The sequence below is a fragment of the Lacerta agilis genome, chromosome 17 (genome assembly GCF_009819535.1).
Source record: "Lacerta agilis isolate rLacAgi1 chromosome 17, rLacAgi1.pri, whole genome shotgun sequence".
Classification (NCBI taxonomy): domain Eukaryota; kingdom Metazoa; phylum Chordata; class Lepidosauria; order Squamata; family Lacertidae; genus Lacerta; species Lacerta agilis.
Window position 1 is genome coordinate 5808980 of NC_046328.1, and position 27448 is coordinate 5836427.

Consider the following 27448-nt stretch of genomic DNA (forward strand, 5'->3'; position numbering starts at 1 on the left):
TTCATTAAATCTAATCAGTCGCGTTCTCGCACAATTTATAAGATATTCTGAAATAACTGAAAGCCTCTAACAGGCGCCGCAAATTGCATCGGGGAGGGAAGGCGCTCAGGGGACTTGGTGGGGTGGGTGGCAAAGGCAAAGGCGGCGGCGCTGGATTTTGCCCAAATAGAAGAACCTGAAAGAAGTTGCTGCCCCGTGAGAAAAAGTGTGCTACTGGTTCGTTTGCCCGATCCGTAATCAGCCAAAATGGTGTCGTGGTTAGAGTGCCGGACCAGCACCCGGTGAGAAATAAGGCGGGATAAAATAAGTCTGGTGGGTGATTCCGAGGTGGGGAGAAAAAATGGTAAGAAGAGGGGTAGGGTGAAAATTTTAGATGTGTAATCAGGAAGGCTTGCCATGGTACCCCGAAGTCAGAGTGTTAATTTTTTTTTTGATTTGGAATAGAGAAGAGATGCTTGGACTGTTTTTAAAGAAGGGTAGTTTAATATTATATAAGGTTTGAATTAGAAATACCAGCAGCAGTTTTAGTGGAATAAGAGACAGATAAGGTCACAAGAAGTTAAGATTTGTATTAAGAAGTTATATTTTGATGTTAAATGATTTAAATTTTAAAGATGAAGATAATGAATTTAGGTGAATGAATTGTTGAAATAGATGGAAAGTTACTGAAGTAAATTAGAATTGGAAGCAGAGGAGAGAACGGGGGAAGTCCCCCAAGTTAGATTCGAAATAAGATTTTGATTACCGTATTTTTTGCTCCATAAGACGCACTTTTTTCCTCCTAAAAAGTAAGGGGAAATACCTGTGCGTCTTATGGAGCGAATGGTGGTCCCTGGAGCTGAATTGCCCAGGGCCCAAAAGCAGATTGTGCTTTTTATTTTACAAAGAGAAAAGGGAGTGTTGAAAGGACCCCCTCAGCAGCTGGTCAGCAGGAGATCGGGAGAGAGATAAGAGTCCCCGGCTCCCTTTCAGCCCCGCCCTCCTTTGTTGAATGTGCTGCAGAGGGAGGTTGTTTGTTTCCCCAGGACATGTGACTGGCTGATTAGATTATCTGTCTGAAAACAGTAGAAATGGCTCCCTTTCCTTAAGATTTTTCAGAAATGTGAGTTAAACCCCATAAAAATGGGGCTTTTCCTCTTTGCTTTTCCCCCTTTGCAAAAGGAGCTTTGCTTTTCCCCCTTTGCAAAAAAAGCTGCAAAACCTTTAGCTGATCCTCAAAACAAAAACAAAAACCAAAAAAAACCCCTAGGGCTTTTCCCTTTGCAAAAAAGCTGCAAAACTTTTAGCTGATTCTCAAAAAAGGCCTTTTGCCTTTGCAAAAACAGCAGCAAAACCTTTAGCTGATCCTCCAAAAAAAAAAAAAAACCCCAAACCCCAGGGCTTTTCCCTTTGCAAAAAAAGCTGCAAAACTTTTAGCTGATCCTCAAAAACAAAACAAAAAACAAAACAAAACAGGGCTTTTAGAGGAGGAAAACCAGAAAAATATTTTTTTCTTGTTTCCTCCTCTAAAAATGAGGTGCGCCCTATGGTCCGGAGCGTCCTATGGAGCGAAAAATACGGTAAATGTATGCAGTGTTGGTGTTCCGGTGTGGGTATGTATTCTTTTTTATTTCTGTTTTTTTTTTTTGTATTTGTTGTTGTTGTTTTTTTATATTGTATTTGTATTTGTTTTGATGTGGAAAACCAATAAATTTTTGTTAAAAAATAATAATAATAATAATAATAATAATAATAATAATAATTTTGTTTGTTGAAGTTATAAAGACCTCAGAAAGTTGTGTTGCCTCGGGGTACAGGGAGTTTACTAAAATTAAAAGCACAAATTACCTATGGCCTTTCTTGCAGCAAAGAGATAAAAGAAACCCCCCAAAAGATATTCTTGGTTTAAGTTCAAATGACTTTGCAGCAGGAACTTGGTCTGCCCACATATCAAAACGACCTTGTCCCTAATAAGGTAACTACCTCTTCTCATCGAGAGAGAAGCCTTAATGGCCCTATAAAGTGTCCCTCTCTCTGATATACTGGGAGGATTACAAGCCCTCAAGATTAATTTCTTTATCGCTATAACGCTTTATCAATACATTCCTTGTGGTGGGTACCAGGTGAAGGCATGAGCAGTCTATGAAGCAGTGCGGAAAGGTGCTGAGCATGCAGAAATTATTCTCAATAAGTAGATCATTTACACATCCTACGAAGGCATCGTTGTTTTTTCCTTGACTAAACTGCAGAATTAAGTGGCAGGTTAAGGCACAGGTCTGGCGAAACTACCGTATTTTTCGCTCCATAGGACGCACCGGACCATAGGGCGCACCTCATTTTTAGAGGAGGAAACAAGAAAAAAAAAATATTTTTCTGGTTTTCCTCCTCTAAAAGCCCTGGTTTTTTTGTTTTTTTGAGGATCAGCTAAAAGTTTTGCAGCTTTTTTGCAAAGGGAAAAGCCCTGGCTTTTTTGAGGATCAGCTAAAAGTTTTGCAGCTTTTTTGCAAAGGCAAAAGGCCTTTTTTTTGAAGATCAGCTAAAGGTTTTGCAGCTTTTTTTGCAAAGGGGGAAAAGCAAAGAGGAAAAGCCCCATTTTTATGGGGTTTAACTCACATTTCTGCAGCTGCTAAAGGAAAGGGAGCCATTTCTACTGTTTCCAGACAGATAATCTAATCAGCCAGTCACATGTCCTGGGGAAACAAACAGCCTCCCTCTGCAGCACATTCAACAATGGAGGGCGGGGCTGAAAGGGAGCCGGGACTCTTATCTCTCTCCCGATCTATTTCTGATCAGCTGCTGAGCGGGGTCCTTTCAATGCTCCCTTTTCTCTTTGTAAAATAAAAAACACAATCTGCTTTTGGCCCCTGGGCAATTCAGCTCCAGGGACCACCATTCGCTACATAAGACGCACAGGTATTTCCCCTTACTTTTTAGGAGGAAAAAAGTGCGTCTTATGGAGCAAAAAATACGGTAATACAGTGACACAGGTGTTGGTAGGGGTCTATGTCTGGGCCCAAAATATTCCTGGGTGGGCAAAGAATTTGGGGGGAACCGAACTGGAGGGGTGTGTGGTCTTGGTTACTGGGTAGGTAGATGTTAACTTTTCTTGGAAGGGGAAATAATCATCTGGAGATGATTCGAGCTGGAGTAATGGATAGGAGTAACGGAATAGGAACTGAAATGATTTGGAGCAGAATCTTCAAAGAGATAAAATAAAGCAGTTCTTTACATGGGATTTGGATGGCTTTGAAACAGAATTAGACAAATTCATGGAGGAATAAGGCTCTCAGTGGTTTACCAGCCAGTGTTGGGAGGAAGAAGGCCTCAGGACACCAGCTGCTGGGAACCCTAAGTGCGGAGAAGACTGTTGCATTTGTGGGATTCCCAGAGGCATCGAGTCAGATACCGAGACACAAAGTGTTGGACTTGATAGGCTTTTGGTCTGATGCTGGTGTTATGCATCACATTTTTTATCCCATTTTCTAGATGTTCCTGGCAGCCCAAATGACCGTTCAACCAGCGGCACTCTCACCTGTCCCTCCCCTCTCTCACCTGCAGCAAACGCAGAGCACATCACAAAGAACATGCCGACCGCAATCCTCTTCAGCGACGACGGGAGCAGGCCGTGCCTCTTCAAGATGGGGTCGACCACTTTGTCCTTCAAAGGTATCAATATGAGGATAAGCACCGCGTCGAACATGGTCAGCCAAGCTGCAGGGAACTGGGGGAGAAAGGGGAGGAGAGAGAGATGGAACAAAGTTGTAAGAGCATAAGGAGAGTCTGGACCGCTGGATCAGGCCAAAAGGCCCATGTAGTCCTGCATCCTGTTCTTACAGTGGCCAACCAGATGCCCAAAATGAGAAGCCCACAAGCAGGGTCTGAGAACAAGAGCATCTCTCCCCAATTTTGCTCCACATTCAGCAGCAGAATGGAGCCTAGGGAGGTTCTCTTGGCTCCATCATTATGTATCATTAGGTAAAAGGCAACACCCCTCCCCTTTAACCAGGTCTTTGTTTTTTAATTATCTGTGTTCTTCTGTTTATGAGAGGGTGGGACGTTTTACCCAGCTTTTAAAAAAATGAATTGCCTTTTCGATTTTGCTCTGCTTTCCTTTTTTATTGGTTTTAATGCATCTGTCTGTAAGGTGCTTTGCACACGAAAGCTCATACCAAGAACAAACTTAGTTGGTCTCTAAGGTGCTACTGGAAGGAATTTTTAATTTTTAATTTGTTTTGACTACGGCAGACCAACACAGCTACCTACCTGTAACTTAAAAAAGCAATGGATAAATTTAATTAAATACAGTAGTAGTAGTAATAATAATAATAATAATAATAATAATAATAACTCTGCCCACTTTCAATGGTTCTCCAAAGGGAAAAGGAAGATGGACACTGTTCCTGTGTGTGTCTCATCATTCTTAACAGTCCCGGTGTGTGTGTGTGTGTGTGTGTGTCGTAATTTTAATGATTCCAGGACCAGAAGTGATTCAGAATCAGTTTCTGGACAGCGATAGATCATAACGAATAGTATACATTATCGCTACCAATTTGAAGGGAGGGAGGACACACCCCTCTGTACAGCGGAACGAGGGGCATTAATTTTCATCGTTAAGATTTCACCGCTTGACTCAGCCTGGAATCTCATTAACGGAACAGGACTGTCACGCAAGGGGCTGAGATTCCATTAAGCCCTATTAATCACCAGAACACCTGTCTGCAGAATTATGGATTACGCCACTCACATCTGATAAAACAAAGCCCTGTAAATTATTGAAATAAACACACACAAAGATGGCTTTTAAACAGCCATTAGAGCTCCTATTGACGGCGGGTGTGACAGAAAGCAGTCAGCAGTCAGTTATGAATTCCCTGCTGATCCCCTTTGCTTCAGAAAGACACATTCCCCTACATGGTTTTGCTTGTTTTCTCATTGCTAGAAAGTGTCCAGCCCAACTCCAAAAAAATAAATAAACGCCTACAGGTTTTGGATCTTGTGCTGCTGTTATCAGCATCATTTATCCCCGGCCTAGGAACCTGTGTCCCTCCCAGATGTTGATGGACTCCAGCTCCCATCCTCCAAGCTGGCTGGGGCTGATGGGAGTTGGGGGTCCAAAAACCTCCAGTGAGCTGCAGGTTTTCCACCTCTGAGTTAAAGGAGCATCTCGTTTGACAGAGCCTGCTGCTGGAAATCTACTTTAAAACACAAGAGCAAAGGCACATTTGCACCAGCAGTTTGCGCCGTGAGAAACTCTGCGAACATACCAGGAATAGCAGGCAGGTGGGTCTGAGCACAACATCCCAAGTGAATTACTATTTAATACCTTATTAATTCTTGGGAGGAAAGCAATGACAAACCTAGACAGCATCTTAAAAAGCAGAGACATCACCTTGACGACAAAGGTCCGTATAGTTAAAGCTATGGTTTTCCCAGTAGTGATGTATGGAAGTGAGAGCTGGACCATCAAGAAGGCTGATCGCTGAAGAATTGATGCTTTTGAATTATGGTGCTGGAGGAGACTCTTGAGAGTCCCATGGACTGCAAGAAGATCAAACCTCTCCATTCTGAAGGAAATCAGCCCTGAGTGCTCACTGCAAGGACAGATCCTGAAGTTGAGGCTCCAGTATTTTGGCCACCTCATAGAATCATAGAATCATAGAGTTGGAAGAGACCACAAGGGCCATCCAGTCCAACCCCCTGCCAAGCAGGAAACACCATCAAAGCATTCCTGACAGATGGCTGTCAAGCCTCTGCTTAAAGACCTCCAAAGAAGGAGACTCCACCACCATGAGAAGAGAAGGCTCCCTAGAAAAGACCCTGATGTTGGGAATGATGGAGGGCACAAGGAGAAGGGGACGACAGAGGACGAAATGGTTGGACAGTGTTCTCGAAGCGACTGGCATGAGTTTGGCCAAACTGCGGGAGGCAGTGAAAGATAGGCATGCCTGGCGTGCTCTGGTCCATGGGGTCACAAAGAGTCAGACACGACTGAACGACTGAACAACAACCTTATTAATTATATGTTTACACTGTTTTCCCTCAAACAAGCTCATATTTTTTTCACGTCCAAGAGAATCTTACTGCCTAGATCAGAACCCGGGAATCTGCAGCTCTCCTAAGAACTCCTTGGTCCATTTCACATGTACTACGGGCACTCTAAGGAACATGAAACAAAACCCCAAAGTAGATCAGACATGTCTGAAGTCTGCCCTGGTTCATAAAAGCAGATGCCACAGTAAAGCTGCCCCCGTCTGCGGTGTCAAAAGATTCTGAATTTGCATTCACATCAAACCACCAAAACTTTAAATTTAATTAAGGCCGAACGAAATAGCACATTGCATTTCACTTTATGCGTATCTGACAGATTTCGACAATCACACCTTGCATGTTAAAAACAAAAAAACAAAATGCAAAACATTTCCCCAACTTTCATTATTAAGAGCCCTAGGGCTATTTCGACAAAATGTGAGAAAGAAATGTCATTTAAATTATCAATCAGAATGCTAGGATTATTGCTCCGTTATCCAGGCGCTGAATTCTGAACGATTTGAGTAAACACCTCAATTTTTTGAAGGCAGCACATCAAAGCACAGAGATCTGGCCATTTTGGAAGACTGGCATTTGAGAGCACTTTCATGTTACGGCTTCTTTTTTAAAAACAACAACAACAACCCACTAGTATAGTCTTTGCTGTTGGCTTTAAACATTTCGAGTTATACTTTACCTACTCAACAGAGAAAGCTTGACGAAAGAGTACATTTTTTGACTTGCGCATGAGAAAAAATAGTATATATATATATATATATATATATATATATATATATATATATATATATATATATATATATCATACACATACACACACACACACACACACACACACACACATATATATATATATAAAACCAAACAAACCAAGGGGTGGAGTCCAACAGGCCCAATGAGACCTGAGCATGTTTGCTGGGCACAGATTACTAGTTGACCATTTTTGGGGGGGGACAGACAAAAAAAGGAGGGAGTGGTAGAAAAGAGTATTCTATAAAATGGCCATGGCTGGCTAGCGTCCTTAACAATTTTGTTGTACGCCTGATTTGTACTTGATTAATTATTTTGATTGTACAACCCAGGGGTGGGTGACCTAAGGACCAGGGGCAGAATGCAGCCCTCAAAACATTGCCCTCTGGCCCTTGGAGTTATTCACAGCCACATTCCTCCATCCCAGGCTAGACCCCTCACCACTGATGAGTGTTTTGCCTACCTGAAATGTGTCCTTGAAATTCTGATAATACCTCTTGGTTTTCTATATGGGGGGTAGGGAAGGGCTGCAAGTATGTGTAGGAACTAGCCTACCATACAGTATTAAAGTAAAAACCACATTCATTGCTTGGCACACTTTTGTCTCTGGTCTTGCCCACCACTGATGTGCACCAGCCCCCCCCCCCCCAGCAAAGGATGTACAGAAGGAAATGTGTCTCTCAGGCTGAAAAATGGTCCCCACTCCTATTTAACTTCCTAGCATCCAACGTGGTATCCGATGCTCAGTATGCAAGTTTTTGCAGAGGTTGGGCTCTACAGCTAGGAAACGGCCAGGCAGCCCGAGCTGAAAAGGCCAGGATTGGGAAAGTGGGAAATCGGCAACAGAAGTGATGAGGCAATGCCCAAGGGCCTAGTCCTTAAGTTTGAGAAGAGGCAGGAGACAGCTGAGTAGGCAAAGGCAGAGAGCAAACCAGAAAATAAGTTTGGAAGGCCTCCTGTGCCAGATTCATAAAGACGCTGTAAGGTTCTCAAGTTAGTTGCTCATGAGTAAGCAGCCAGGACTCCGCTGTTTCCTTTGAAGATTTTGTTGTGCAAACTACGTACAATGCAGAGCTAAAACGTTCATGTCTGTATCAAGCGGTGTCAGAATCCGGGAATGGCCCCTTCCGGTTCTGACCCCAACAAAAGAGTTTCGGTATACGAAAACCCCGCCTTCCATCTTTTCTTTTCACCCCACGACGTCTTTGGGGCGACGGAAATTGCGTTCCCCCTGTATCACCCTCGGGACTGTGGGAGTGCTGGGTCTCTCTTGCATCCCCAGAGCCTCTACTCCCTTTCCCCTGCGAACTCTCCCCCTCCTCGCTGGACGTCTCGCCGCTCCTTTCGCTACCAGAGGAGGAGCTGCTGGCAAGGTGGGACTGGGGCTCTCTGTAGCATCCGGAGAACCCTTCCACCACCTTCCGCTGCATTGGGGACAGTTCCCTGACAGACACATTTCAAGGCTGATGGGAACTCACACAAATTCCCTCTTCCTGCCTGGCCTCTCCTCCACACCTGTGAGCTGGAAAGTGCCTTTTCCTGTGTCCGAACTTTGGTTCAGTCCTGTCCACACTGATTGGCAGGGTTACAGGCAAGGCTCTCTACTAGTTCTACCTGGAGATACCAGGGGACTGAATTTGGGACCTTCTGCATGCAAAGCAGATGCTCTACCACTCAGCCCTGTCCCTTTTGCCCAAGGACCGTGTCACTTTTGGGCTCCATCTGGCAGGCAGCAAAATGCTGGCAATAACCGACCCCTTGCACAGAAGCCCAAGGAAGCAAGAGAGATTACAAATTCATTTCCCCCAAGGCTGCAAACTCATTAAAGTCACATAAAACACCAACATCTGCACCGGCCCACAGCGCTCAGCGAAATACGATTTATGGCAGCATGGGAGTATTGTGGGAGCATATCACAGGTTAAGTCGCATGTACAGAGGGCATGTACACAACGTCTTTTACGATAAAGATATCCACGCACACGCAAACGCACACAGGCTGCGTTTTCTGCCTCTGCGCCTCACTCTTCTCGAAATGCCCTCAGAGGCAACGGCAGCCGTTCTGCCCTTCATTAAAATTGCTACTGACAAGACAACGGCGCAGGCCAACTGGAACCTGAAAATGCTGCCCACTTCACACAGCCCAGCAACCACCGGGAAAGTTCGATCCACGGAGGCACAAAGGCTTCCGATTAAAACCTGAGAACCTTGCCAGGATTGTCTACTTAAAAGCCTGTGTGGATTCTTACGACGGTGATTAAGTACAGTGGTACCCCACAAGAAGAATGCCTCGCTAGACAAAAAACTCGCTAGACGAAAGGCATTCGCTAACGAAAGGGTGACTCGCAAGACGAATTTTCCTATGGCCGTGACTTGCAAAACGAAAATGTTTTGCGATTCCCCCCCCCCCTAAAACCACGCTTCCTCCGACAAAATTTCCGCTACACGACAACACTCGCGGAACGAATTAATTCCGTCTTGTGAGGCACCACTGTACTCCGCTTCAGAAAATGCAGGCCAGTAAGCTGCAGCACCAGAAATTCTGGAAAGGTAAGGCATCCTGCACAACCCAGAAGTGTTGCTCTAATAATAATAATAATAATAATAATAATAATAATAATAATAATAATAATAATAATAATGGTGATGTCGAAAATCCTTTTTTCTCTCGCGGAGAAGGAGGCTTCGAATGAGGGCCGCCGGTAGTGCACGGGTTCCCCAGATGTTCTCGGGCTCCAACTCCCTTCAGCCCCAGCCAGCATGCTCAATGGTCAGGGATGAAGGCAGTTGTAGTCCAGCAACATCTGGCAGGCCTTTAGGGTCCTCTCCCGTGCTTTAGTAGCAAAAACTCTGGTGCTGTACCTCCCAAACCATGACAGCCAGAACCTGTCATGGAAGTGGAAACCCCTGTCCATTTGGTCCTGAAAGAATCAGATGTGACGACGCCTTTCTCAGGGGTGGGGAGAGCACAACGCTAGGACTTTGGTGGGTTGATGCACCCATTGGGTTTAAAACAAGTCCAATAAAGTAAAATAAAATAAAACCCATCCAGAATTTAAAGTTGAAATACAGGCTGAGGGATTTAGTGGGTCGATGCTGGTTGCAACATCAGGCTTAAAACGAGTCTAAAAAAAACCCAACCCAACCACTCAGAATTCAAAGTTGAAATACAAGCCTGAAAGTTATACACTCAGAACTTTATTTACAACTTTGGAGGTTCTGCCCACCCACCTTGAAGTTCAGTGGCTCCTTCAGATGCAGTTCTTCCAAATTGCTCGGAATTGCTGACATGTTAATATTAAGCAGGTTAGCTTTTCGGATCAAACGCCTCATTTATAAATACTGCATTAAAACCATCATACATTATGAATTTGGGTTATTAGGGTGATGGGGAGATGAGCTGAAACATTTAGGAAGGGGGGGACGAGCCTAGGACTAGGGGTCGCCCACAGAGACAGCAGCCCCCTCTGGCCTTTCCAACTACTGTGCCCTCCCAACAAAACTGATTAATCATTCAGCAACCAGCAGGAACGGTGTCATCAAAAGGGCATCACTAAACCTGAATGCGGGTAAAAGGCTCCCTGTGTGTAACATGGGCCCAAACCTGCTGTGTGCCAGTGGAGTTTGAATTTCTACTTCATTCAAGTGGGCACCACACATGCCAGTCCAGATATGTATATAGAGAGAGAGATATGCAGAGATAAGCGACAGAGGCAGAGATATATCTGGAGGAGAGCCTGTGGGGAATGATCCTGAACAATCCCATGGATGTCTGCCAGTGTCCATTTGCATGTATCCTGGAACCAAAAAGGAACATCCACCGAGCTTTCTCTTCACAGAGCTACCATTCTCAGAGATCCCTGGGGAGAGGCACTCTATGTGGGGCTACCTTTGAAGGTGACTCGGAAACTACAACTAACCCCAAATGTGGCAGCTAGACTGAGGACTGGGAATGGCCGCTGGGACCCATAACACCAGTCCTAAAGCATCTTCACTGGCTCCCAGTATGTTTCCAAGTGCAATTCAAAGTGTTGGTGCTGACCTTTAAAGCCCTGAACGGCCTCAGTCCTGTATACCTGAAGGAGCATCTCCACCCCCATCGTTCAACCCGGACACTGAGGTCCAGTGCCGAGGGCCTTCTGGCTGTTACCTCACTGTGAGAAGCGAAGTTACAGGGAATCAGGCAGAGGGCCTTCTCTGTAGTGACACCCGCCCTTTGGGAAGTTTTTAAGGATTGATGTTTTTATTATGTTTTAAGGTATGTTCATGCAGGTGGTGCTGTGGGTTAAACCACAGAGCCTAGGGCTTACTGATCAGAAGGTCGGCGGTTTGAATCCCCGCAATGGGGTGAGCTCCCGTTGCTCGGTCCCAGCTCCTGCCAACCTAGCAGTTCGAAAGCATGTCAAAAGTGCAAGTAGATAAATAGGTACCGCTCTGGCGGGAAGGTAAACGGCGTTTCTGTGCGCTGCTCTGTTCGCCAGAAGCGGCTTTGTCATGCTGGCCACATGACACGGAAGCTGTACACCAGCTCCCTTGGCCAGTAATGTGAGATGAGCACCACAAGCCCAGAGTCGTCCGCGACTGGACCTAATGATCAGGGGTCCCTTACCTTTACCTTTAAGCCACCCAGAGTAGCTGCGGAAACCCAGACAGATGGGTGGGATATAAATATTATTATCATTATTAACTGCTAAATCACTCTGTTCATTCTAGCTCTGTGGGGGTGATAATGGTCTCCTACCACTCTTAACGGGACGTGGGTGGCGCTGTGGTTAAACCACAGAGCCTAGGGCTTGCCGATCAGAAGGTTGGCGGTTCAAATCCCCGCAACGGGGTGAGCTCCCATTGCTCAGTCCCTGCTCCTGCCCACCTAGCAGTTCAAAAGCATGTCAAAGTGCAAGTAGATAAATAGGTACCGCTCCGGCGGGAAGGTAAACGGTGTTTCCGTGCGATGCTCTGGATCGCCAGAAGCAGCTTTGTCATGCTGGCCACATGACCCGGAAGCTGTACGCCGGCTCCCTCGGCCAGTAACGTGAGATGAGCACCACAACCGCAGAGTCGGACACGACTGGACCTAATGGTCAGGGGTCCCTTTGCCTTTAGCACTCTTAACAAACTGCACACACACACACCCAAGATTCTTTCGGGAAAGCCACAGCGGTTATGATTCTACTTCAAATGCATATTGCAGATGGGGCTTAATAGATAAGGATTATTTAAAAGGTAGGACAATGTTCAGTGGTACCATTTATCATTTTAACAGGATGACTGAACACTCTCCTATGCTTTCGAGAATCATTAAATTAGTGTTGTCTCTTATTTCTGCCTACAGTTACAGCAAAGGAGGAGGAGGTCACTCCAGAAGAGATCGCATCTCAGATCGCCAAATGGCAGAGCCTGCTCTCCATTTTGATTCTTCGCCGTGCTCCCCCCCCCCCCGGGCATCTCACCTGCATGCCATGAAACTGTAACCCAGGAAGCCAACCTGTGGGAAAACAGGGGTTTGCAAACGACCACTTACCGTATGGGTGTTTGAGGTGCTGTTTGAAAACTGGGGGATTCTCAAGTGCAGGCTTTGGAGAACGTACGTCGTCTGCATCTGAAGTGAAAGAAAGGAAATTGATTGTATCAGAGGTCGGCAAGGCATACCGGCCATGGGCTGGATCACTCCCGCAGAGCTCGTCTGTGGGCTGGGCTGGCGCAGCGCCACAAAAAGAGTATGTGCATACCCGTGGTGTCGAAAATGCGTGCGCAGACGCAATTTCCAGCGCTGCTCGGCGAGTCCCCGCACTGCGCCAGTTTAGTGCAGCGCACAGGGGAGTTGCCAAGCAGGCAGCTCGGTTCGGGGGCTGCTCGGGGGCCGGTAAAATGGTCTTTGTGGGCCGCATCTGGCCCATGGGTCACACGTTGCCAACCCCTAGTTTATATTCTGCTGGAGGTCGGAACGTGTGCCCCTCCCAGGTGTTGATGGACTATACCAGGCATAGGCAAACTCCGGCCCTCCAGATGTTTTGGGACTACAATTCCCATCATCCCTGACCATTGGGCCTGTTGGCTAGGGATGATGGGAGTTGTAGTCCCAAAACATCTGGAGGGCCGAGTTTGCCTATGCCTGGATCACTGGCCACGATGGATGGAAGAGGAAAGCCTTGGAGTCTATGAACACCCGGAGGGCCACAGGCCCCCCATCCCTGACAAGAGTCCCATCAACGTACATGACTCTTTATAGAGTGCAGGGTCCCTGCCCCAAGAAGCTTACGGTCTATTGGCTGATGTCAGCATGGGAAACAAATACTTGCTTGTCCCTAGAAACACATACTTTTTCTTCTTGAAAGCGATTGATTTGCAAACAGATTCAGAAGTCGTTGGGCTTCCCTGCAATCTATTTTGGGCTCCTGTCTCTTTTCCTACTTCTTTTAGATGCGGCAGCCATTTTGTGTCATGCCACACTCCAGCGGCAGCCATTTTATGACTGGTACCCAGGGCTCCATCTCAAAACGTCAAGGACTTTCACCCTCCGCACTAACAGCCGAAGACTGTTTAGGTGGCAAATCTAGCCCCCTCGCTGCTCTTGATATACAGGAACCCAAACCCAAACTGGGCCCCATTCACCAACCTGAAAATAGACCGTCCAGTAAGGTATGAGGGCCAGGAAGACTGGAATGATTTTGACCAGCGCTTTCACATCCTCAACTTTATCTTCCCTGAATGGCCCTCCACGGGATGATTTGGCCATCTCGAAGAGGCTTTGCTTGGGAGCTGGTTGATGAAGTACCCCTTGGGTGTCTCTACTGGAAAGAAGAAGAAGGGAGATGGATCCAAAGGACTGCAGCACAGCAAAACTGGAAATTTTTTGAAACCTGTATAGTATACTAGCCGCCTCATCCCCAGTGTTGCTTGGGAGTTCTAAGAAACAAACAAACAATACCAGGGCAGTTTGGAAATCAGTGTTTACAACTTTCACACAAAATTGGACTTGAAATCAGTGCAGCTTTGAAAGGTTCAGTCCGCCATCTTGAATCAAAAATGGCATCCAAACGCTCCCAAAGCCAAAGCTGTTTTCTAAGTTTTCTGCAATATGGGCAGGCCCAAACAGGGGGGGGGGGGGTCATATGGGCCACTTGGCCCGGGCCTCTGATTCCAAAGGGGGCCTCGGTCAGCATATTCACAATCGCTCACCATTATTTAAATGTAAATACTTAAAATAATCCTTTTCCCTATGTATTTTTAAAAAGCACTGTTGTATATCTCTATTTTCCATTTTGTCTTTATATGCAGATAGGGTTCAAGCCTTGAAATAAAATTATTTGTCAGCATAACTTTTGTGAAAATTATTTATATACTTACTTATTTACAGGGTAAAAAAGGGGGGCACATAATGTACCTGGCCCGGGCCCCTGCCTGGCTCTGCAAGGGCCTGAATGTGGGTGCACAGCATCTAAAAAGAAATATGCTTCCCCCCCCCTCTCTCTTTTGAGACAGAGACTCTGCAGCAGCAGCCAGCTGAAGTTCTTCTCCATCCACTGTTTGCGGAATATTCCTCTTAAACCCATTTATGCTACTGCTGCCTTTTCGGTCTTCGAAAGTCTGCTTTAATGCATGGCTGCTAATTGCTCATTCTTCTCCACATTATGTGTTTTTACAAATTATTACGTTATGGGTCGTTAATCTGCCTTCAATTATCTTAGACACAGGCAGGATATTCCTTTCGATAACAAGCAAACACTCATGCTTATTTTATTTTAATTTTGAACTTTAATTTCTTTTATTTCTGAGCCAACATACAAATATGGCTACTAGAAGTGGTGTTTGGTCAGTGGTTGCAAAATTTGTGTCTGACAATCTGTTTAGCTCCAGAAGAATTTGTGCTTCCTTTTCATACATCTTCTGCCACTCAGCTTCTGTGCTGTGTTTATAGCCAAGTAAGTGGCACATTCCATGAGCAATCGTTACTGTAAGAATACTGTAGAAATCTTCCTTATTCTCCTCACACTCTTGATAGATATGTTCTACTCCAAGAAAAAATGTCTCCCAAATTGTATTCACCTTGAGCACAAGGCTGAGGCAGCTCCCATCGGGCAACTAAGCTCGCCTAAGATTTTTTTCCTTTGGAGAGAACAATGTGTGTGTCTGTGTGAGTGCATCCGTATGAATCAGTTTCCCAACATCCTGTCACATTCTAGGGTAGGATTGGGCATCCGGGTGCTGCTGAACTACAACTCCCATCAGGCGCCAGCAAGCACAGTCGCCAACCTGGCCTCAAGAGATCTCCACGGGGTCGCTACTGGACCCACGCCAGTCACAAAACGCACCTGGGGAATTTCAAACACTGCATATTCCCCGCTACGTACCTATTGCTGGAGTATTCCTCAGGCCTCTTCCGGGAACAACACGAATAAGCCAGAATCTTAAACATGTCTGTGAAGGCGCTGCCGTCAGGGGGCTTTGTGATGAAGAAGCTCTGGCCACACAGAAACACGACGAAGGACACCCCGATGCAAACAGCCGGGATGATGTAGCCGATGACAAAACTCACGTTCTGCTGGATGTACGCGATGCCTCCCAAGGATACGATGGCCCCCAAGTTTATGCTCCAATAAAACCAGTTGAAAAACCTTCGTGTGGCTTCGGGCCCCCGGTCTTTGACCTGCACGAGAGTTTGTTGTTGTTCTTAAACCTCCTCCGTAAAAAAAAAAAAAAACCCCACAAGCCAATAACTATTCGACAAAACAAATGCCTAATCAAGAGCAATGCATTCCCATTCAGTTTTAATTGCATTTGTGATGCTTCTGAAAATCCAGGAGGGTCAAAGAAAGTGTTTTCTTTTGGGGGGGGGGGCAATTGTTTGTTACTATGTTATGTATGCTTGTGATTTTATACAACTCCAAAAAATTCCACAACTAAGTGGAATTAGACAAAAATATATACAACTCAAATGAAAAGCCTCATAACAAAAACCCTAACGAGATGCCGTCTTAATCATGTTTTTGTAGCATCTTGTCACAGGAGCCCGTGCGGCTTCGTTTTTTCAAAGTAATGAGTTTTGTTATCAAAATTGTTTAGGTTAGCTAACCTGAGTTCAACTAACATGAAATAGTTTGGGAGGATTCTCCCCCTACTGCTCTTTATTCTTTTGGTTTGACTTTTGTAGCTTTCTGTAGTTTCTATAATTAATTTCCCTCTGAGGAAACAGACTCCATCCAGTGAAACGAGAAAGAGCCGGCATCTCGTTAGGGTTTTTGTTATGAGGGTTTTCATTTGAGTTGTATATATTTTTGTCTAATTCCACTTAAAGGAACACTTAAAGACATGATGTTTGTAAAGAGTTATTATCCTTAGTTAGTGTCTTAAAGGGTATTAAGAATATTGGTTAATGTTAAGAGAATAGTTACAAAGTTACCAAAGTATATTGATAATGAACGCAGCTGAGAGTACGGGGGAAGCCCCCCTTGAAAGAAGATACGATACTAGAATTGAACAATGTTTTTTTATGTTCCTGTTTTAGGTATGTATAAGTTTTCTTTTCTTTGTTATGTTTTATGTTGTTTTTATTATGTGTTTTTCTTATTCTTGATTGTATTTGTTTATATGTTTGATGTGTTGTTGTTCATTGTAGAAAATTAAAAATTCTTTTAAAAAATAATAATAATAAAACACCAGTTTCTGCCACTTCGGCGAAAGTAAGACCGCAGCAATTCCAGGAAGCCACCGAGGAGCAGCTGTGCAGCAACTCTCCCCGCGAGGAGGAACTGAGAGATGCAAAATATAGTTCCCTGCTGAGCAGAGTTTATAGCGCTGCCGTAAATCTCCCAACATTTCACAGCTGAAATGAGGCGCAGACTGTATCTTTGCAAGAACCACGCTGCCTGGGCACCCCACCCACCACTCCCCAAATCCATGTTGTGAGGGGTCCCGCACTGCCTGCTGTCTGGAATATGCCTTGGCTATGCAATGGATGGGCCGCAATGGCTGGCTTATGAAGGTGCATCTCTTAACAGGGGTTTAGACAAATGCCCCCCATGTGCAGAAACGAAGCATGAGAGCTACATGGGGCTTCACACCCTGAGTCACAGACCCCGTCAGCATTTTCATTCTCTCCCGTTGCTGGATGTGTGATTGTTACATCACATGACTGTGTTTACATTCCATGCTTGGAAAGTGTGGGAAACGGAAGCCAGTCCTATCTCTTCTGTTGTATTGTACTTTTGTTTGTTTTTTACTTTCTCTCTCTCTCGGAGAAGATGTGAGAGGACGCCATGATTGCTTTGTCCTGTATATATTGCTTAATAAATTACTTAAATGCCACACCTCATAGCCTCGGCTTCCAGCTTTGCTGTTTGAGTGTGCACATATTTTCGGTTATGTGTCACTGCTGCACAACGGGACTGAAGAGTTATGACTGTCCCGTGCTGCGTTCCAGAGGAGGACGTCCGGAGAGGTTTGTCTCGATCTGGGGGCTGTGTGGTGCCCCCCAGTGCTTTCAACAACCCCAGGGGCTGGTCCATGTGCAAACACACTGGCCAGTTGCCTCCCCACTTCACCGGCTGAAGTCTGGCTGGTGTGAAAAGGGGCCCCATGCACTGGAACCTCCTCGATAAGCGGCTTAGTCATGCACATGACCCGAAAGCTGTACGCCGGCTCCCTCGGCCAGTAAAGCTAGATGAGCGCCACAACCCCAGAGTCGTCCACGACTGGACCTAATGGTCAGGGGTCCCTTTACCTTTACCACTGTATAATAAAAACAGCAGGGCACCAGTCCCTTCCATTAAAAGCTGTGCACTTGCCAAAGCCTGTTGGAACAAGGTTGTCTTCACCTGTCGGAGGAAGGACAGCAAGGAGGGAGCCAGTCTAGCTTCTCCAGGGAGGGAGTGCCAAAGTCTGGGCCCTCTCTCGCAAGGGTCATCTAGTCCAACCCCCTGCAATGCAGGAATCATGGCGACAGAATCCCTGACAGATGGCCATTCAACCTCTGCTTAAAAACTTCCAACGAATAAGCACCTTTGGAGGTGATCCGTTCTACTGTCAAAGAGCTCTTATGTTTGAAGATGGCTCTCATATCACCTCTTGGCCTACTAAATTCCCTCATCCATTCCTCAAAAGGCTTGGTTTGCAGACCCCTTCATCATCTTGGTCGCCCACCACCCTTGGCGCAAGTTCCGGCTTGTCAGCATCCTTTCAAAATTCCTGGAACCCTCTTCCCCCAGACGTTATAATGGAGGAGAAGATAATAAATAGAAATAATGATGGAATATAATAAATAATAACAATAATAACGGCAGCTGAAGATACTTTGCTAATGCGACTTTGCAGTACATTACTCTACTCAGCACATGCCCAAAATATGTCCGAGACTCACAGGCTATCTCTGTTTAGGATGAATCACCCCTTAAGTCAGGGGTCAGCAAATTTTTTCAGCAGGGGGCCGGTCCACTGTCCCTCAGACCTTGTGGGGGGCCGGACTATATTTTGAAAAAAGAGGGGGGGAAACCAATTCCTATGCCCCACAAATAACCCAGAGATGCATTTTAAATAAAAGAACACATTCTACTCGTGTAAAAACACACTGATTCCCGGACCATCAACGGGCTGGATTTAGAAGGCAATTGGGCCAGATCCAGCCGCTGGGCCTTAGTTTGCCTACCCATGCCTTAAGAGAACAGCATTTGTTATACACGAAGAGAGAGAGAGAGAGAGAGAGAGAGAGAGAGAGAGAGTCCAAGATGCCGGTTTTAAACAGAGATATATGTTTGGAACTGATGACTAGCTGATGACTAACTGAAATCATTGCACCAGTTGCTAAATTTCCTGAGTTTCCATCTCAGGAAGGAAAAAAAAAAATGAAACAAAATGCAGAATTCAGAACGATCTTCCTGCTGAATCATCGCTGGGGATCTATTTTGCTCAAACCTTCAAGCTTCCCCAGTTACGCAATACTCGCATTTAGCAGAGCAACACGATATTAATACCAGGCCACGCTCCATAACAAGCATGACTTGCTTTTAATCAAATTAAAGTGTCCCGTTTCCTCCAGCTTTGCACCTGTGCCAAGGAGGCTGGGTGAAAAGCAGACCCGGGACGGTTGCTGGGTAGATGCCATTGCTTAGTAACACAGTTGTTGTTTATTTCTGCATTTAGCAACATTCATGGAAGAAGAAGAGTCCTGTGTCATCCGGGTGCTTACATCTAATTTTCCCCACTCATTGGTTCCAATGAACTGGTTACAAAAATATGGTGGACAGAAGAAAGGGAAGGAAAAAGAGAAGGAGCAAGCTGCATTTTTAAAGCAGTGCTTTTCAAACTTTGTTCTGCGACTCCTTACTGAGAAGATGAGCAACAGCAGTGCAGCAGAGCGGTTAAGAGTTAGGCAGTGTACACACTAAATCTTTAGAGCAGATTTGAAGCACATTCCCCCGCCCCTCAAAGGATTCTGGGTGCTGTAGTTTACCTCTCACGGAATGGCTCTGAGCATGTTCTGGGTGCAGGAATTTGTTTAAAGTTCCAGAACTAAATTGCGCCCAGCCTGTTTCACACAAAAGTTAGCATTCTTCATTGCAACAGTTTAATCTTGTGTAGGGTTTCCTCCTGAGCCTGTACTAGTTCTGAAATTATTCCACAAGGCACCAGAGGTTCAGGATCCGTTTGCCTCCTCCTGGATGTGCTACCTTCCTAGGTGGATTATTATTATTATTGAATTTATATACAGTTGTACCTCGTATTACGAACGCTGCGTGTTGCGTTCGTCACGGGTTACGAATGCGCCGGACCCGGAAGTACCGGGACGGGTTACTTCCGGGTTCGGCGGTTCGCGCATACAAGTCAGATGACGTCGCGCACATGCGCGGAAGCGCTGAATTGCATCGCGCACATGCGCAGATGCAGTGCTTCATGATACGGACTGCTTATGATGTGAATGGGGCTCCGGAACGGATCCCGTTCGCATCCAGAGGTACCACTGTAGCGCCCTATACCTGGAGGTCTCAGGGCAGTTCACAGGGGGAAAAATCAAAATATAAAACCACAAAATATATAATCAAAATAAAAACAACAACGCAATGACACACACACACACACACCATAGATGAGCCCCCTCTGCCCCCTCTATGGCACATGCAGAAACTGAAGGGGACAGTTCAAATAGCTAAATATCCCATATTGATTATGAATGCCTTAATTGCTTTCTAAGCTTGTCTATTTGTGTATCATTCACAGCATTTGTGCATTAATATATTTTCTGTATTTTTGTAATATTAAGAGAGACAAAGGAATGTGCCTAATGTTGCTTCTTCAACTATTTCTGGGAAATCAGCCAAAACTGGCCAGCAGCTTCAAGGTTTTGATAACGGTGTACGGTCTGGAATTAAACAATGGCCTGTTAATACAGAAATAGCACCTTGGCTGTTACCATAGAAACACCATCACGAGAGAGGGGGACGGAAAGCCCCTTTTAAGGAATGTGCCGTTAATTGTGGTTAGCCTTTAATGGGCTTAAGAGCTGGTCTTGTTGATTGATCATACTGGAGGCATCAGGCTTGTTGGAGTTGTGTATCCATTACATGTATTGGTATGTATTGATTTATATTTGTGTATTGTTCCTATGGGTCTTTGGGAGAGGGGCAGCTCTGAGTTGTGTGAGCAAGGGGGGGCTCTCAGCCTTGGACGGGATGTATGCGCTTTCTGAGCAGACAGGAGGAATGCAGCTGGAGTTGGCTCCTGCCAACTGTATTAATATTATGTTCAGTCCATTAAGATGTAAGGTATTTCCTAGTTAGTAGACTCATCCCCCTGCTTGGGTATTATTGATTTATGCTTTTGTATTTCCTATCTAATGCAATAAGTATTATTGCCGGTTAACTGAAGTTATGCTTTCTTGCTGATTAGACACACACATGCCTTCAGCATACAATAGAGGACTGTTGTTGCTTATGTTGCTATATTTCTGGGAAGCCTGCCAAGTACATTCAAAGCTCGCCAGGTACACATTCCCAGACTGGGGAGAGCGAGTTGGGGAGGCTTTGGGAGGTTGTACTCCTAAGGAACATGTGAACCTTGAGCCAATTTTCGGTTTCTATTTTCGGTTTCTGTATTGTCTTTATAAGCAGTACGCGCCAGTCTCTCAGTGCTCAGTCCAACTTTTGGATTGTGCCTTTTGCTTTACATATGTAACTCAAAATAAATCCTGCTGAACCCTGCATGGTGTTTTGCCTCTTCGTGTTCCTGAATCCACCGCTCAAGAGCTCAAGAGCCCATTATGGTCTTACATTTGGCGTCCCTGGGTGGGCCAGGGCTCTTTGAGTGTTGGATGCTGACATGAAGGCAGGTCTGTGCCTTTTCTGGTCTGGCTTGTGGTCGCTGTAAACACTTGAAAGTTTCTGTGCACGCCAGGCTACCTTTGACTGGGAAACTGAAAGCCGTTTCTGTGGCCACCGCCTTGCCGCGAAGGAACAGACACAAGGAACAGGAGAAGGAGCAGCGCTGAAGGGCAACCCGCGGGAAGGGTAAGTAAGGAATCCCCCTGGGAGAGGGGATAGGGAAAGAAGAATTGATCATTCTTCTGGGAGGTGGTATAGGTTTGTACGAGTGGACCCGATCAGTCCATAAGACAACTGAAAGCCACTCCCTAGGGTAAGGGTGGACGTCTTGAACGTCTATAAGGGAACTAGGACGTCTTGGATGTCTTAGAAACTGGGAGAGGGCTAGTGGGCACGCACAGGTATAAGACGTGACCCAACGCTGCTCTCAAAAGAGGAAAGGGAACTAGGACGTCTTGGATGTCTTAGAAACTGGGAGAGGGCTAGTGGGCACGCACAGGTATAAGACGTGACCCAACGCTGCTCCCAAAGGAGGAAAAAGGGTTGGACGTAGGTGAAACGTCCAGAAGGGAACCAGAGATAGGTTGGGAAGGTGGTGTGTGAGGCGCCTGTGTGGTTGTAAAGAGTGTATGAGTGGGGGACCGTAGAGGAAACCCAAAACTGAGTGTGGATCTCTGCCTTGGCAGAGACGGGACTGGCAAGTAGTGAGATTCCTGTGTGCAGGAGACTGCCCAGGCCACGAACCCCGGGTGCGAGTGTGTGTGTGCAAGCACGTTTGAAGGCGCGGGAAATGGGGGGAGGTTCTTCAACCCCACTGACCCCGCTCCAGTGCATTTTGAACAACTGGAAGTTAGCTAACAAAGGCAATGCCTATGGTATCAAGCTAGACAAAGAAAAGATGAGAAGTCTTTGTGAAGTGGATTGGCCAACACTAGACACCGGATGGCCATCTGAAGGATCCTATGATCCTGTGAAAGTGAACCCACTGTGGGCAGCAGTAATCCAAACACGTTTGGATCAGATTCCATATGTAAATGTATGGAAAGGGTGTATAGACCAGAACCCGAAGGAACGATGCAAAAAGAAGATAATGCCATGCTCTGGAGAGAAAGCACAGTTGCAAGTAGCAAGTGATCTCGACAGAACAGATGTAGACATTGTTCAGCAGACAACCCCTTATGTTCCCAGTGCTCCATTCCAACCCCCACCGAGTCAATCGCCGCGAGGCCAGGCTCCGAGGGCAGTAGAGGAACAAGGAGGAGAGACAGAGGCAACAGACCCCAAGGCAGTTCTTCAAACGCCTAAGAAAAGTGTGTATCCCACCCATGAGTTAAACCAACAACCAGAGGATTTGCCATGTACCCCTGGCATCCATGCCAGAACCCCAGAGGACACTGCAGTAAATTACCAAATGGCTAGGCAGATCATGAAGAGGTGGCAGGCTGCTGCAGATGTGTCTGATGGGCTTTTGAGGCTGGCTCAGATAAAAATTAAAGAATCTGAGGAGTATTTAAGAGCCTTCCTGAGTACATACGAGCGGGCGCTAAAACAAGAGGAGCATCAGATGCTAAAAGAAGAAATGGAAAGAGTGAAAGGAATAACTTCTAAGGACCCTGAGAAGGTGATCACGTTGATCACTTCTTTGATGAAAACACTTACCCCTACTTGGGAAGATTGCCAGCAGACATTGCAAACAAACGAAGAAGTGCAGAGAGTACGTACTGAGGCTCGTCGCCTTCTGGCAGACGACAAAGTAGACGAGGGAGAAAGATTGCTTCAATATCCTCTCACAGATCCCAACTGGGATTACAATGAGGCAGATGCCAGGCAGAAGCTCAAATCTTATAGGAGCACTTTGATCCAAGGGCTCATTAGGGATGCGCGAAAGCCCACCAATATGGCAAAAGTTTCTGAAATTATCCAGAAGCCTGATGAAAGTCCTGCCATGTTCCTGGAAAGACTGAAGGAGGCATTTCGAATCTGGACACCCCTAAACCCAGAGGAAGGGAATAATGAGATATTATTAAAAACTACCTTCATAGCCCAATCAACCCCAGATATCCGCAAGAAAATACTGAGGAAGGGTGGTTTAGAAGGCCATTCATTGGAGTGGACGATAGCAACTGCTCAGCGTGTATATGATAATAGAGATGAAGAAAAGGAAAGGGAACAAGAAAAGTACAGAAAGAAGAAATTGAATATGTTGGCACTGGCTATAGGGGAGAAGCAACAAGGAGAAGAGGAAATGAGGAAGGGAAGAGGACGTGCAACTGAGGGAAGAGGACGTGCAACTGAAGGAAGAGGCAGAGAGCGCGGAAACTGGTTTAGGGAGAAACCAGTGTGCGTTGTGCAGCCGAGAAGGCCATTGGATTGGAAAAGGGATGGCCCAAACAGGAGAACGGGCGAAGGCTGGAACCAAGGGGAACCGAGCCGAGGAAGAAGAGGAACCAGAGGAAGAAGAGGAACCAGTGGAAGAAAGTCGCTACTCCTCTCATACAGACCGATGGAATAGCGGACAAGGAGGTCCAGTACTCATGGGGCTGGCAAAGTTTTGAGAACCAGCAATAGGGAGGACCAGGTTCACTTTAGGGTTCCCCTGAACTCATGGCCCAGATGTAAATAGGGAACCAAGTGGTCAATTTTATGGAGAATTCAGTAGTTCCAATGGCAACTACAGCTATCAGCATGCAGTCAATCAAAGTTACAGGGGCAACAGGGACCAGTCAAGTAAAACCTTTTCTACACCCATGGAATGCGTGATTGGGGGCGAACGCTGACCCATCAATTCCTATATATGTCAGAGTGTCCCATCCCTTTGTTGGGTCGAGATCTCCTACAAAGCTGCAAGCCTAAATTTCATTCTCCGATAAAAGCAGCTTTGTTCAGAATGGGAGGAGATTAGCGAGATATGAAACAGTTGAAGCAGGTCCTTTGGATCCGGGAACGTCAGCTCAGACAGCTGAATTAGTGGCCCTCACCCAAGTACTATGGTTGGCCAATGTACGAACTGTAAACATCTATACAGACTTTGAGTATGCTTTCCTCACACTAACGAGGATGAAGATATATGGAAAGAATGTTGGAGGCTGAAATCAGAAGGGCGCAAATGTGAAACGCCGAAACCAGCTAGCAGAACTGTTGGGAGCCGTTTGGACCCCTGAGATGATAGCCGTGAGGCACTACAAAGGGCACCAGAGAGGAAAAGGAACCTGTGACCCAAGGGAATAGGGCGGCCGATGGGGCAGCAAAAGGAAGCTGAGCCTCCCTGTGCCGAAGTTTTTGTGTTTGAGGCACCTATTCAGAGCAAGATAACTGCAGTTCCAGTGCAGAATGCAGCAATTGAAGTCAGTGACCTAGGTATGGCCGAACATGCCGCACTTGGCTTACTACCAGAAAGCACAGAGAATGTTGTAGTTGAAATCAGAAACCAGTATTGCCAAAGGCAAAGGCAAAGGCAAAGGCAAAGGAGAGGCAAAGGCAAAGGCAATGCAAAGGCAATGGCAGAGGAAAGGAAAAGCAAAGGCAAAAGCAAAGGCAAAGGCAAAGGCAAAGGCAAAGGCAAAGGCAAAGGCAAGGCAAAGGCAAAGGCAAAGGCAAAGCAATGGTAAATGAAAAACTTGAACCTCTCCGTGCTGAGACGGTAGAAGAAGACTTGCCCACAAGAAAGGTGGAAGTGCAGGTCTACAAGCAGAATGCAGAGACTGAGATCAATGTGTGGAGAATAGAAACGGATGGCCGTGTCAAAGAGGTGGAAATAAAGTTCCTCCCAGAGTAGGTAGAAGCAGAGGCAGCAGACTTAAAGGAGAACTTGGAGCCTTTCACAAAGGCGGAAGAATCAAATGTGTCTGTTTGTGTGGAGGCCATCACGGGGAAGCCAGATGTAAAGGTGAAAGCAGAGGTTCCTGCAGAGAAGGTGGATATAGAGTTTGCTGTAGAGATTGCCAAGGGAATTGGTGGAGCGAGGTTCTTGCAAAGACGTTGAGGCAGAGGACTCCACAAAGCAAAGAAGATGGCATCCTCTATAGAAACAGCAGAAGGTGATATTATTCTTAAGGAAAGGAAAACAGAAGCCCCCATAGAGAAGGCAGCCCTCAAGGCTGGTTTGAAGGTCTTTGCAGAGAAGGAGGGCGCATAGTGGAAGTGAAATTTCCTCCTGAGAAGGTGCATGAGGAGATCTTTTCAGACAGTCAGAAGAATTATGGAAGCAGAAGCCGCAGCCACCAAGCAGCCAGATCTACAGGAGATCCTGCAGCAAGTGGAGAATGAGGTCGGTTTCAACTCTGAGGTAGAAGATACTTCAGATTCCCTTGCGACATGTGTTGAGGTAAATTCTGATAAAGCCTCTGTAATTGGTGACAGGACTGAAGCTCCTGAGCAGAGGGAAATGCAAGATGTTTATGCAGTTGTTATTGAGGGGCCTTCAATGAATGAAGTAGAAGATGACCCTGCCCTAAAAACATCAACAGAGCAAGCTGTAACTGCGAGATCTATGGAGAGGGGAGCAGCTGAAGTCTCAGCACCTGATCAAAAGGTAGTGAATGTCATCCAAATGGATGTAGCAGATGCCAGCCATACCTTGAGATGGGCAGGCACGGAAGAAAGTTGCAGTTGATGTTCCGGAAAGTAATGGACTGAAGGATTTCACGCTTGTAACTGCAACTGAAGGATCTTTGCAGAATGACAAGGAAGATGCGCTTACTTTGGGATCAAAACGCACTAAGGCCGAGTTAACAGAGGATGACACTGTGAAAAGTGAGTCAACTGTGGATCCCCCGAGAAGAAGAAGGAAAAAAAAAAAGAAAAAGAAAAAAAGAGAAAAAAAAAAAAGGTTGGAAGCATAGAGCTAGCTACTGAAGCGAAATTCACAGGAATGGTAGCAACTGCAGCAGTAAAGACCAAAGGTGGAGGCACCCTCACCTCAGACTCTGGTGCTTTATCAGAGGAAGGAAAGAGTTCTGTCACAGAAGGCAAGCATTGTCGGAGAAGGTGCTAGTAAAAAAATTCAACAGGAAAATGTACTTTGTGCAGCTCCAGTGCAGCAAGAAGTAACCACAGAAGCAATTACAGCTAGAGGAAAAAAAAAAACTTCAGGAGTTGAAAAAGCAGCTGAAGTATCCTGTGCTGAAGAGACAACGGAAATGGTTTCAGCTGTTTCGAGAAATGTTATAGATAGTGAGCATTATGTGCAATCACTGTCTCAGATTTTTGTCTTTGAACAGGTGGACCCAGGCTAGAACGCCTTGTGTGCTGGTGGAACCGTTGCCGCTATCGAACCAGGAGCCGAGTGTGGGTCAACATACCGCCCCATTCTGCGAGGCCTGGCGAGGGCAGCGTACTGTTCTCCTGTCTATTCCAACGACAGTGAAAGTTACCGGTACCATCCCGTGGGTCCACCGTCCGCGTGTGAAGGAAGTTGAAGCAGATTGGACAGTGATTCCTGATTATTTCTCGATGTCCGCGAGACGACAGCCCTGCTGGTGCCACACCCGGGAAGCTGGCACCTCTACGCACGGCAGAAGAAACTGGGAAACATCAGCAGCTGAACGGTATCAGGACAGTTGGACAGCAGGACAGTGCTACCATTGGTTTGTCCAACCAGTCAAGGCAGGGCCTATAGGGCCACTGGGGAACAGGAGTGGGTCCATAGACCGTTCCTCCTAATCCGGAAGGTGGGCATCACACACGAGGTGTATTGCTTTACAGGAATCGCTATAGCCACAGGGGCCAAGCGATATACCAGAACCATCTGAGTCAGGAATTAGAAAGGAGGTGTGTACGGTGCAAGTCAGTTTCCCCCCGTCACTAAATGGAAGGGTCACTCCCTCAGGTGGAGGTTCCAGGAACCCAGGGTCAGGAAGAAACAGTAGTTAAGCTGCTTGGAATACTTCCAACAGCAGGAAATCTTCCTGTGGTACGTGTGGCCTATACGTTGATCCCCAAAGGTGGAGAGCAGAGAAATGATGCCCCACGAGAACACCACGCAAAGAGAGAATACACTGAGTTTTCTAGGTGTTAGCATCATGTTAACTATACTTTACATGGTGGTGGTATTTCTTTTCCTATTGAAGCACCTACAGGAGTGTAGGTTGCGGGGAGGGACCCAAAGGAAAATTGCTCGGTACGCATGTCAGGCCCCATAGATGCAAAAGGTGAAAAATGCCTTTGATACCCATCCCATTGAACCTGATTGCTTTTAAATACGAACATGCATACCATTGCGGGAGAGTTAATGATGTTACTACCCCTATAAATGGAGAGGAGGTGCTACCTGATAGTGGCTCACAATTGGTCTCCATGGCCGAGGACCATATCTGTTTGTTATTTTGTTATCAATTTACATGGCCCCTTGTTTAGCCCAATGTGTCC

At 46.1% G+C, this 27448-nt stretch overlaps 1 protein-coding gene across 2 annotated transcripts in view; it reads right to left on the minus strand.

Annotated features, from left to right (window-relative positions):
- SLC15A4 (solute carrier family 15 member 4) overlaps nucleotides 1-27448 on the minus strand; it is a 65449-nt gene that overhangs the window by 27462 nt on the left and 10539 nt on the right. The window contains exons 2-5 of one of the 2 annotated variants that reach the window (XM_033174681.1): nucleotides 15125-15420; nucleotides 13390-13564; nucleotides 12295-12372; nucleotides 3532-3700 (exon numbers count right to left, since the gene is read on the minus strand). In XM_033174681.1, the coding sequence (XP_033030572.1) occupies nucleotides 3532-3700; nucleotides 12295-12372; nucleotides 13390-13564; nucleotides 15125-15420 (718 nt within the window). The remainder of the gene's footprint in view (nucleotides 1-3531; nucleotides 3701-12294; nucleotides 12373-13389; nucleotides 13565-15124; nucleotides 15421-27448) is intronic. The other variant, XM_033174682.1, reaches the window with a different exon arrangement.